The 12,726-nt window shown below is 41.2% G+C and overlaps 1 protein-coding gene and 1 pseudogene across 1 annotated transcript in view; one reads left to right on the top strand and one right to left on the bottom strand.

Moving 5' to 3' along the window:
- The window catches only part of Prcp (prolylcarboxypeptidase), a 47,159-nt gene that overhangs the window by 17,733 nt on the left and 16,700 nt on the right, over nucleotides 1-12,726 (top strand). The window contains exon 2 of the mRNA XM_005357604.2: nucleotides 11,370-11,510. Within this exon, the coding sequence (XP_005357661.1) occupies nucleotides 11,370-11,510 (141 nt within the window). The remainder of the gene's footprint in view (nucleotides 1-11,369; nucleotides 11,511-12,726) is intronic.
- On the bottom strand, nucleotides 7,132-7,676 carry LOC101982881 (annotated as a pseudogene).

Below are 12,726 nucleotides of genomic sequence, written 5' to 3' on the forward strand. Positions count from 1 at the left end.
TTCCTTTATCTTTTTTACAGTGCTCCAAACAATGCGTAGTCTGTAGAGTGTATTTTTAAGATGATGATAAGAAGTCCCTGGAGGTCATTTTATAGTGAATCAGTATTGAAAATTGGATGTCGGAGTTCCCCAGGAGGAAAGGAACTTAGGATTGCTTTCTTTAGTTGCTTCCTTTGGCGGACACTGCTCATGTGGGGACTTGGTAAAATTCACCCCCCCTCCCATATCCTTTAAAAATCATGCACTTTTCAGTGTAACAAAATAGTGTTTTTAGTACAATCATCTACAAGGAAAGCCTTGCATGTTTTCTAAATTAGTGTGTGTCACAAGTTTGATTTGCAGAGGATTCTCCCAGGGCAAGGATGATTCATATTTTAGCATCATGAGAAAGTATTGTTCTTGCATGTTCTTCCTTAACGCATGCAGTTTCTCGGTTGAGGATAAAGGTCAGTGGTAGAGCAATTTCCTGGGAAGCATGGTGCTTGCTCCCCAGTCCCCATCTTGATTTTGTTAGTTGCCATACTGAAATAAAGTATATACTGTGCTGGTCCCCTTCCTGCCGCATTCACTTTTCCTTCTGCTGTCATGTAAAATATCTTCACTTATCTATATAGATATTTGAATCTAGACTCTGCATTTAAGAGAAAACAGGCAATACTTGTTTTTTTGTCCACATCACCTTCTCTTGTTCTCCATTCTCTTTAAATCCCCCTCTTCCACTCAAATGATCCCCCACATATATATGAAAACTAGGTTGTGTGTATGACAAAAAGCAAGTAACATTTACATTTATCTGAGTCTGATATATCTCACTTAACCCAGTGGTTCTCAACCTTCCTAATCCTGTGACCCTTTAATACAGTTCCCCATGTTATGGTGAACCCCAACCATAAAATTATTTTCATTGCTATTTCCTAACTGTAATTTTGCTATTGTTATAATCATAATATAAATAACAGATATTTCTGATTGTCTTAGGCAACCCCTGTGAAAGGGTTGGTCGACCCCCGTAGAGGTTGTGGCCAATAGGTTGAGAGCTACTGACAGCCAAATGATCCCTATCATTCATTTCCCCAAATAATACAATTATACTATTCATAGCACAGGTAATAAAAAGCCAGAGACAGATATTGGGATCCAACCTGAAGATCAGAAAAGCAAAGCAGCCAAGACACTAGAGAGACCTTTTACCTCTACTAAATCTCCAGACTGAAAGGGTGAGATTCTGTCTCCATAAATCCTCAGACTCCATACTCTACAGTTTGTGTCTCTTCCCCTTTATATTCCTGTCTCCACCCAGCCATATCACTCCTGTCTCCACCTCCCTACTGCTGGGATTAAAGGCATGTGATCCCAAGTGCTGGGATCATATTTGTGTCATCTCTGTTTCTCTTTTAGATAGTTCAATCTTGTGTAGCCCAAGGTGGCTTTGAACTCACAGAGATCTGTCTGCCTCTGTCTCCCGAGTCCTGGGATTAAAGATATGTGTCACCACTCCCTGGCCTTAGTGGGTAACTAGTATGGCTGCTTTGCTTTCTGATCTTCAGGCAAGCTTTATTTATTAAAACACAATATACCACTAAAGAATTTAATCTTGGCCACTATATTTGTAAGGGGATATTAATTAAACTGGAGTGTACATAGGGTTTTGATGAATTTAGAAACAGAGTTTTAATGAAGATTTGGGAATTCAGTACAGGCCCACGCCTTAAGTAGTAGATTATCAGAATGGATTGTAAATTGCATGAATCTTACCTCTATGCAAGATGTGTGGTTGGTTTTGGTATTAGAGGGGAGCGTCTTCATCCATTTTCATTACAGTAGATTCTGACCTCCATTTCTGGGATATGGCCTGGCACATAATTATAACAATGGTATCAGGAGAATATTTTGCATAATAAGTAACCTTTAGAACAAGAGATTATAAAGGAAGAACATTAGTATTATGTCATTTAATAATATTTAATAAATTTAATATATTTAATAAAACAGGATATTATAAACATAAGTACTTGTCTTGAGATATGGCATCATACACTATTGATGGGCTGTTTTTGAAATGCTTGTATGTTGTATGTTGTGTCTATTTGTCCTGGCAAGAAGTTTACTCTTCAAAATGGAATGTTCTTGCAGTAAATGCAAGAATTCTTCTTCTACACACTCACTGATCATATCCATATCAGGCATTGTTAACTTTACTGGTGGCTTAGCATTGGACAGACAAGTCTAGTTAAGTTCCTGTTTCTAGCAAGCAGATAGTGCCTGCATTTGTCTGTGATAGCGCAGACCTGCAGCTTGAGTATTTCCTGCTGCATGGAGGTCAGGATTGATAGTGACTGTTTTGCCCATCCTCTATCATAGCCTCTCTGTAGAAAATCTCAACCTAGTGTATCTAGCCATTGGGCAAATGCAGTGAACCTGTCTGCACAAATTTGATCTTGAGAATTAAGCACTCCATTTCATTGTTTTGAGTCATGTTCTTGAAGTTGGATTGGCTCTCTTCTCACAGTAGTTACAGAGTCAAGGTACATAATGTATTCGTGTATTCCCTATGTATCCATGAACCGAGGGCTGGCTCTCTTCATAGAACTGCAGAGCCAAGGCACATAATGTATTCCATATGTATCCACGAACCTACTGTATGCGGGTATGATTCCAATCACTGATGACTTGGCAAAGATAGAAAAAGTCCCTGTCTCAAGTTCTGTTCCAGCGATCTTATTTCACTCACTGCTTGTTTGAGAGACAATCTCAGATTTCAGCTGTTTCTCTTTGTGGGGAGATTTTTATCTAAATCTGACGTTGGCTTGAAGAATCTAATCTCATCTCCTACTTCTTCCCCTCACAAAACCATATCCTTCTTGCCACCAACAGCTTTTTACTTGGAGCGTGCTCTGTACAGCCCACAGAATTTATACATGTTGTTCTCTTTGCTTGCGTTCCTCATCTATACCCAAGAGCATTCTGATCAGGCTTCAAGTTTCAGCATGCAGGTTACTCTTCTACACTCTGCGTCCCATGGTTCCTTGGGCATGTCTCTGCCTCTGAATTCTCCCAACATTCCAGACACAGGACTCGACCTTGTTATGGTGTGCTTGTTAGCGCCTCCATCACCTTTGCCAAATTCTCAATAGGGTCTTACTAAGTTCTTTCCTTCAGGTCGTTGTTTAGTGAGCATTGATTGAACCATTTCCAAAAATAAATATTTTACGTGAAAGAAAGATGTAATGCTGTATGATTTCATGAGATTTTGAAGAATTTTAAGGATTTATTTTTTGATTTTTATGTGCATGAGTGCAGTGCCTAAATGGATGTATGTGTGCCATATATGTGCCTGATGTCCGTGGATATCAGAAGATTATGTCACATATGCTAGAACTAGAGTTATGGGGGGGGGGGTTGTGGGCCAACATGTCGGTACTGGGAATTGAACTTGGGTCCTTTAAAAGAGCAGCAAATACTCTTAACCATTCAGCCATCTCTCCAGTCCTTAATTCTGAATTTTTAAAAATCTATTTATGAGTTTATTTTATTTACCATGGAAGCGTGTCTCATTCTAATTCTGGAACTACTTAATTCTCTTTTGAGTCACTTGCCCCTTGCAATGATAACCACTATCCTGACTTCCAACATTTTACCTCTGTCATTAAAGTGAGGGGAAACAGAGCCAACTATGGTGGCACACCTTCTTATCCCAACACTGAGGAGGACCTCTGAGTTCATAGGCCTGCCTGGGCTACATAGTGAGTAGCAGACCAGTGTAAGTCACAGAGCAAACAAACACGAGAAACAAAGTTAAAAGGGGACCAATTGCCAGATTTCAGTGATATGAATATGTGTTTAAGAAAGGCAAGAAAGCTGGGCGGTGGTGGCACACGCCTTTAATTCCAGCACTCGGGAGGCAGAGGCAGGCGGATCTCTGTGAGTTCGAGACCAGCCTGGTCTACAGAGCTAGTTCCAGGACAGGCTCCAAAGCCACAGAGAAACCCTGTCTCGAAAAACCAAAAAAAAAAAAAAAAAAAAAAACCCAAAAAAAAAAAAACAAAAAAAAAAAAAAAGGCAAGAAAAATTTAGGCTGGGCATTATGGTGTCTGTAATCCTAGCAGTCAGGAGACTGGGACAAGATGTTCTCAAGCTTTTGGCCAACCTGGGTTGCAGAGTGAGAGAAACTTTGTCTTTAAAAATAGAAGAAGAAGCAACAGGAGGAGGAAGACCAGAGCAGAGGAGATGGAAAAGAGTTGGCATACTTGCAACATGTAGTTCCGTACTTAAGAGAGGTCTAAGTTTCCATCTTGTCCTGTATGCATGATCTAGTTTAAACTTACTGTGCTCTCCTACATTCCTGTGTGTCTAATCAGTACAGTGATATTTTCATCTGAGAGCTGTAGTGATACAAAGCTCCCTGAGGCCTGTGGGTTATCAATCATGTTGTGCTCCTCTAGACCACAGAATCTTTAAATGAAACCATTACCCATTGTGCAATCACACACACACACCCACACACACACACACGCACACGCGCGCACGTGCGGAGGAATATCTGAGGCATTCTAAGAGTGGGAGGTCTCCACCTGTTTTAGCAGTAGAGCATAAAGTTTTTAATTTCATAACATTTTGGCAAATTGGAAAATGATTGGGCTTCTGGCCAAAGGAAAGTTACTGGGCTCTTCAGAGTTATTGGGGAGCGATTGAATCTGTAGTCCTACCAAACGGGAAAATACACTTTCCTCAACCATAAGTAGATGCTACTTACAACACTGTTAAATTTATAATAGCTTCTCATATTTTCTCTGATATTGGATACCAGAATATAACATCTATGAAAAACTAAAAGTGAGTGTCATGGCTGCTCATAATGCCAGCAGTCAAGAGGCAGAAACAGGGGACCATGAGTTTGAGACTAGCCTGTGATATGTAGTGAGACTTGTCTTTCTCAGACACACAAAAAAGTAAAAACATTAAAATAAAAAAATGGCCTTGCCAGTTAAAGAATAAATAAAAGGAAATTTCATAGTTTAATTTTTATTAGACAAAATTTTACTGCTAGCAAAGGAACCTCCTACTTAGAAACATGATGAGCTTCTGCTTTAGAACTGCATTTTGTTATTTATGAAGTACCGTTTTACAGAAAGGTATTGTGGTAGCTCTTGCCATTCTAAGTTGCCAAAATGCCGTGAAGGCAAAACAGTCTCCAGTCTACTTCCTCTTGCCTTCCAAACTGACAGTTCAGTACAAGAAACTGAATCCCACCCGTGTTTTTAAAAACTACTCCTATGATGGATGACTATTTTTGTCTTCCTTTTACCTGCCTTTTTTGTCTTCCCATAATATTTTATTTATATAAAAAGAACATGTGAAGAAATAGAAGGAAGGGATTGCTATGTCTCTCCTGTTTATTATAGACAAAAGTGTGTCAAGAATAGGTGTCACAGGGTTGGAGAGGTGACTCAGTGGGTAAGAGTACTGACTGCCCTTCTAGAGGACCAGGGTTCAAATCTCAGCCACACATGGTTCCTCAGGACTCAATGATCTAAAAGTCCAGTCCCAGGAGTCTTCTGGCATCCCTGGTCACTGCACTCACATGGTATACAGGCATACATTCAGATAGATACTCATACACCTAAGATAAATCTCAATTTATTTTGAAAAAGAGTAGGCTGTTGTTGCATTTGAAGAAGAGCTGAGGAAGTGACCCCCATCCATCCTTGTGATCTCTAGGATACAGGGTTTTGTAGTGTGTGTGTGTGCTAAGCATGCATTAAGTCTTTTTTTTTTTTTTTTGAATTTTTCGAGACAGGGTTTCTCTGTAGCTTTTGGTTCCTGTCCTGGAACTAGCTCTTGTAGACCAGGCTGGCCTCGAACTCACAGAGATCCTCCTGCCTCTGCCTCCCGAGTGCTGGGATTAAAGGCGTGCACCACCACCGCCTGGCTCATGCATTAAGTCTTTACCCCGACACCAAAACAAAGGGTGGAAGCGGGACCGCTGGGGATTAGCAGTGAGGTGGAGGGAGGAATAATTCCTGTTTGTAAGATTCATCTTCCTCTTGCCATCATCTCTCTGCTGTCACATTGCCATCCAGGAAAACTGTTGCCCCTGAATTCAGCTACATTCAGTTTCCAGTGCTTCCTGACTTCCTGCTGTAGAGACAAATAAATGTAGAGTGTTTAACCAGGTTTTGAAATCATTGACATAATAAAGTGGAACTAAATAGAGAGTCGTATCCAACAATAATGTCATCCACAAGACGTGGCATTGCTCTCCATTCTTGGTCTAGCTCTGGGAATGCCAGCGCTTGCGGTTCGGGATTGACCCCGGATACACAGGCTTCTCCAGGTACGGCCACAGGGCCTGCCTGTATTTATTTCCTGGCCATTCTTAGGTGTGGCTCCTTCTTTGAGAACTTGTGCTCTTTCTATTTGAAGATGTCCTTCCCTTCAGGAATCAAATGTGCTTGGGAACATTGTCATACCCCGTTTTAGAAGCTAACAGAATAATGCCATGATCTCTAACCTACCCACAACACACACATCTAAGTGGAGAGAAAAGGTCTTCATTTCCATATTCTGGATTAGGGTTGCACAGAAGAGAGCCCTTCCTCAAGGCCTATTGACTCATTGGAAGTGAGTCTGGTTTTTCTTTTTTGTCATATTTATCTCTGAGGATATCTTCTAATATCTTTAACAAAATTTCTGCTAGCTACTATTGCATGTCTGAGTTCCTAAATAAAACCACCATATGGTGAGTTCCTAAAATGAAAGGCCATGGAGAAAGAGTTTGATTTTTTTTTTTTTAAAATCATTTGACCTAGTTTAGTTAAATATAGCACTGTAGCAATGATTATCATCAAGGTCAGCAGAAGAACCAACATTCCTTGTACTTTTGGGATGTAACTTAGCAAATGGCTTCTGGTTGTATCCACAGATTTAGAGGAGGATTCTTGAGTGGCTCCTGGTGAGGCCTGAAGCTTGTTGTCAGCCCTGCCTATCACTAACTGCATGTTATGAAAAAAACACAAAGAACTTAGGAAGCAGTGTTTGTCAGAGCACGAAAAAAGAATTGTGTTATTTAGAAATTTTGTGACCTCTCTGAGGCTCGTCATCCTATAATAAGATTTTTTTCCCCACTTTTTTTTAAAGTTTATTCCAAACAACAGTCTTCAAGCTCACTGTGGTGGCTGACCACGTCCACGACCAAAGCCTCCTCTAAACTGGAACTCGGTGGCTGAGCCAGCCCCGGCTTTCTTGTCAGCACCAGGGGGCACAGCACTCCTTCTGTAGGTGTCTCTGTCCGCCTCCCCTCTTGTGAATCTTGCCAGGCGCTCACCCTCTGGCCCTTTGGGCTAAGGCCTGCCAGTTTCGGGACGGTTGCGGCGCAGGGTGTCAGGCACGATCTCCGGAGGTAGGTGGAGATAATCGCGGAGATACTGGATGCCCTCATTCGTAAGGTACCAATAGAAGTGTCTCCAGGCAAACTGCTCCTTCACGTAGCCTCGAGACTTCAGAGACTGCATGGCCTTCATGACATGAAAGTTGGGCACTTTCTTGTCTGCCAGCTCCGGGTGTTTGGGCATATGGACATCCTTCTTGGCAACCATCACTCCTTCCTTAAAAAGGAGCTCATAGATGGCAATCCGGTTCTTCTTGAGCATCAACATCGCGGAGGCTGCAGGGTCCGGGACGGAGGCTGGAAAGTATAATAAGATTTTATGAAAATATCCACAGTTGATTAGAGATGGCCAGGTGATCGATAGCAGGAAACAGGTGCTCTGTGTCTTTTCCATCCTCACTGCTCCCAAATTGTCACCCAACTGTGCTTAGTAGATTTGATATATTTCTGGAAGGATGCTTTACTCTTGAGCAAATTTAAAAATGCAAACATGGGCTGGAGAGATGGCTCAGTGGTTAAGAGCATTGCCTGCTCTTCCAAAGGTCCTGAGTTCAATTCCCAGCAACCACATGGTGGCTCACAACCATCTGTAAAGAGGTCTGGAGCCCTCTTCTGGCCTTAAGGCATACACACAGAATATTGTATACATAATAAATAAATATTAAAAAAAAATAAAAATGCAAACATGCATTGTTGCCCCACTGATCTTACTTAGAGGAAGTCCTCATTCCCTCTTGCCTTCCCTGCTTGCAGATCCTTTCCACATCTCCACACGGTGAGGCAGGAAGCATCTCTTGAATTTTTCTTTTTTACTGTATTTTAGAAAGAGCTACCGTGTGTGACCAGAGATGTGCTTCCTTTTTCAGGTCATGCCCGTGAGGCTTTCGTGGCATACAACCTACTTTTGTTAAGGCAAATTGTAGAAACGGTTCGAAGTTCCACCTCCGTTGACCCCGGGCACAGCATTTGAGCCCTTTGAGCTCAGCTTGCTTAGAGCAGGGCAGGTCGCATTGCTTCTGCAGCCCTTTCACGCTGTGATTTCTCAAGTGCCCACTGTAGGCCTTAGAAAGGGACCTGTGGGTCTCAGTCTGGACGGCAGAGGGCGCACTGTCCTGTGTGCCTGTGAGCACTGGGTTCTGGAAACAGTCTCAAAGCTGCAGCTCATGTTCCTGATGGTGAGAAGGAGCCAGGAGGACGCCGGAAAGTCATGTTGTGAAAAGCACATTTCATAGCATATTTCTGGCTTAACACTTAAGGGAAAAAAGGGAATTGTTGGGACTGTAAGAATAATTCTTGTAATTCGTTATCTCTTGCCCATCTTGAGTATTCCCTCTTGGGATTAGTGTGCTTCAGACGTGGCACAACATCCTTAATATTGTCCCCTCAAGTCACGGAGGTATTCAGCCTCCACCATCCTAAAAGCTCTAGTACAGCTCTTTCTTGTAGTTGTGTGTGAATGTTACCATCTTAATTCAGTGGTAGCTCACAATTTCAAAAGGCAAAAAAATAAAACCTTAAAGATATACCCAAAGTTCGGCTGTTGGTCGTGTTTTACTCTTTGACTCTTGTGGGGATCCACCACTGTTGGGGGACACCTTTCTGGGGTAGCTATTGCTGCAATCCTAGCCACAGCTGGTTCGCATGTTCCAGGGTAGGGGCCTTTTCTTTTCTAAAGCAGTCCTCTGGCTATCCATTGCCCTGTAAAATGTCCCACACTCAGATCTGCCCGATTGCCTTTAAGAGACTTCAGTTTCCTCTGCCACCATCTGTATATTCTCTTTTGGAGTAAATCTGAAGTCAGGATTAAGATAAAATGGAAGCTTTTGACAAGAATGAATCATACATGCTATATATTTTATGTTGTCTGCATGAGAAGGCATAGATGCCCTGCCTGTCTGGCCACCCGTGATGTCAATATTGATCATTAGATTAAGGTGATGATAGATAGCCCCGGTGACAAGAATGTTGTTTCTGATACCGTTGTTACACGTATGAAAATTAGTTTTCTGCTGTTTTTAAATGCCATTAATAACTCTTGCCTGAATCAGTAACTTTGCAGAACTATCATGTCTCTAACATAGTCATCTTTCTGCATGAATTTTTAATTAATAGCTCTTCTTCATCATCAGTTGGGACAGTTTGGTACCCTGAAGGACAATTATATCAGAAAGGCAGCTTTACTATGGAATTTTTAACCACATATTTTCAGTTTCAAAGTAAGGAATTAATTTATGGTAGCCCAATGGATGCCTTACATGTCAGCAAGTGAACTTTTTTCTTGTATAAATTTTTTTCTTTTCTTTCTTTTCTTTTGGTGGGGGGCTTCAAGATAGGGTTTCTCTGTGTAGCTTTGGAGCCTGTCCTGGAACTCGCTTTGTAGACCAGGCTGGTTTTGAACTCCTAGAGAGCCGCCTGCCTCTGCCTCCTGAATGCTGGTGTTGGGGTGTGCCACCACTGCCCAGCTTAAAATTGTTTTCTTATATGCTCTCTTAGTTAGGGTTTCTATTGGTGCGATGAGACACCAGGACCAAAGAGCAAGTTGGGGAGGAAGGGCTTATTAGGCTTATACTTCTGCATTGCTGTTCATCACTGAAGGAAGTCAGGACAGGAACTCAAACAGGGCAGGATCCTGGAGGCAGGAGCTGATGCAGAGGCCATGGAAGGGAGCTGCTTACTGGTTTGCTTCCCCTGTCTTCCTCAGTCTGCTTTCTTATAGAACCCAGGACCAGCGGCCCAGAGATAGCACCACTAAATGTGAAAATTTACAGCTGAATCCCAAGGAAGCATTTCCTCAGCTGAGGCTCCTTCCCCTGAAGACTCTAGCTTGCAGCAAGTTGACACTCAAAAGCACCCAGCACATATACTATTGATTTTCATGAATTGAATGTTTCAAGCAGTTTACAACCTTTATTCTTTTGTGGTCAATTTGTTTCATGCTAAGCTTATTAGAATGTGAGCCAATAATAAATGGCTCCTTGTCTCTGGCTCCTTCATCTATTAATTCAACTCCGTTGTTGGTAAGCATGTCTTTGAGCCATTGTGCAGTAGGATGCATAGACCTGCCTTGTAATTTCTCTGTCCCGGATGTCCATCAGTCGCTTTGGTAACAAGCCTTAGTTCCTTTATTGGCTCCTTTTCTTAGAAGCTGTATTACACATCAAATCCCAACATTTAGAATATCTGTTAGTATTGGTATCTTCAGTTCACAGATCTTTTCGGTGGTTTAATTAGTCCTTGACTTTTTTTAAAAAATTATTTATTTATGTATACAATATGCGTTCCATGTATGCTTGCATGCCAGAAGAGGGCGCCAGATCTCATTGTATAGATGGCCGTGAGCCACCATGTGGTTGCTGGGAATTGAACTCAGGACTTCTGGAAGAGCAGTCAGTGCTCTTAACCTCTGAGCCATCTCTCCAGCCCTAGTCCTTGACTTTTATATTAAAAGTTTGAATAACGAAAATTCAGATAGTAAGGCATTTCGAAAACTAATATGATGTGTTGGCGATTTGAAAAGTATTGAGACATTGATTATGTCCTTACCATACTAAAAAGGTAAGTATGAAAAGTGACACTTATGTTCAGATTATCCACTCTAAAATATATACATATTTCAGATTATGTTGTAGCACTATATATAACACTATATACAGTTTTTATTTCTCCATTGATATTAATCAGATAAAGCAAATAATTAAAAATTTATAATTACATTATGTTTTTAAGTAACTACTTGATTTTGTAATTATATCTTTTCTTTTAACTGAAAATCTTGACCACCATAACAAATACTGTTTTATCTTAGTACATAAGCACAGTAATTTCAAAATGACTTAGTATTAATAAGAGCAAGTGAACTTTGAATTTTCTTTTGATTTTTTTTTTTGTATAGGTTGATTTCAGTAGAAGGATGAGTCGCCTGCATGTTAATTCGAATTACTTTTCCTTGACATCTGTCTTGCCTGCTTTGTTTCCATCATAGGTCGACCACTTCGGATTCTCCGACACGAGAACTTTTAAACAGCGGTACCTAATAGCTGATCAACACTGGCGGACAAACGGCGGGTCAATACTGTTGTACACCGGGAACGAAGGGGACATCACCTGGTTTTGCAATAATACGGTATGTACACACGAGTGAGATTCTTCTGCTGAAACGTAGCTTCTGGGGAAAACGGTTAGCAGTAGAGATGACCAAGAGAGTGGGCAAGGTGGCTCAGCTGGCAAAGGCTCAGGACCTGACTTCGTCCCTGAGACCCCATGATGGAAGGGGAAGACCAATGCCTGCACGTTCTTCTCTGATGTCCTCCGCTGTGATATGACATGTGCCCTCCCCCAAATAAGTAAATAAATGTAATACAAAATAAATTCCATCGTAATAGAAAGATGGAAAATGTCAGGGAGACAGGGTCATCAGCTAGGAATTCAGAGCCAAACTGTGCTGCCATAGAGTTCAAGGCTAGACTGACAGACAGATAGACAAAACCACTGTTTTGGGGAAATTTAATTATAAGGCTAGCAGGTATGGGAACATTATTGTATATAGTAGGATCATGGCATATAGAAGGTAAATGTAAGGGTAGGAATTTTTGTTTGTTTAATATTGTATTTTTAAAGTGGAGAACTGTGCTGTATTTATAATAGATGTTCAATAAAGACTTATCAATTAGTGAGTAAGACTGAAACAAACCCAATGTAAATAAGGAAATGTTGTTGGTTGTTCTTTTGCTCTTTTGACTTTTTGAGGGGCCTACTACCCAGCTCCCAAATAAACCATATACAGAGGCTTAGTCTTAGTTATGAATGCCCGGCCTTTGTTTGGTTTGTTTCTGGCCAGCTTGTCTTATGCCTCTGGGCTTTTATCTTTCTCTATTTCGGTATATCTTTCTTTGCTTCTTTCTCCATGGCTTGCTGTGTAGCCGGGTGGCTGGTCCCTTCTCCTTGTTCTCTCGCTCTCCTTCCTCATTTCTCTTTCTATTTATCCTCTCTGCCTGCCAGCCCTGCCCATCCTTGCTCCTGCCTTGCTATTGATGTTCAGCTCTTTATTAGGACCATCAGGTGTTTTAGACAGGCAGGGTAACACAGCTTCGCAGAGTTAAACAAATGCAGCGTAAACAAAAGTCACACTCCTGAAAATAATATTTCCCAACAAGGAAAACATATATAAGTTTGACATGTTGGGAGGGCAGAGGCAAAGTAACCGCATTTTCCTTTAGTTTCATTTAGTAGAGTTCGCTCTACTTTTTTTTAAAAGATCTATCTATCTATCTATCTATCTATCTATCTATCTATCTATCTATCTATCTATCTATCTATCTATCTATCTATCTATCTATCTA

Source organism: Microtus ochrogaster, chromosome 22 (assembly GCF_000317375.1).
Source record: "Microtus ochrogaster isolate Prairie Vole_2 chromosome 22, MicOch1.0, whole genome shotgun sequence".
NCBI classification, from domain to species: Eukaryota; Metazoa; Chordata; class Mammalia; order Rodentia; family Cricetidae; genus Microtus; species Microtus ochrogaster.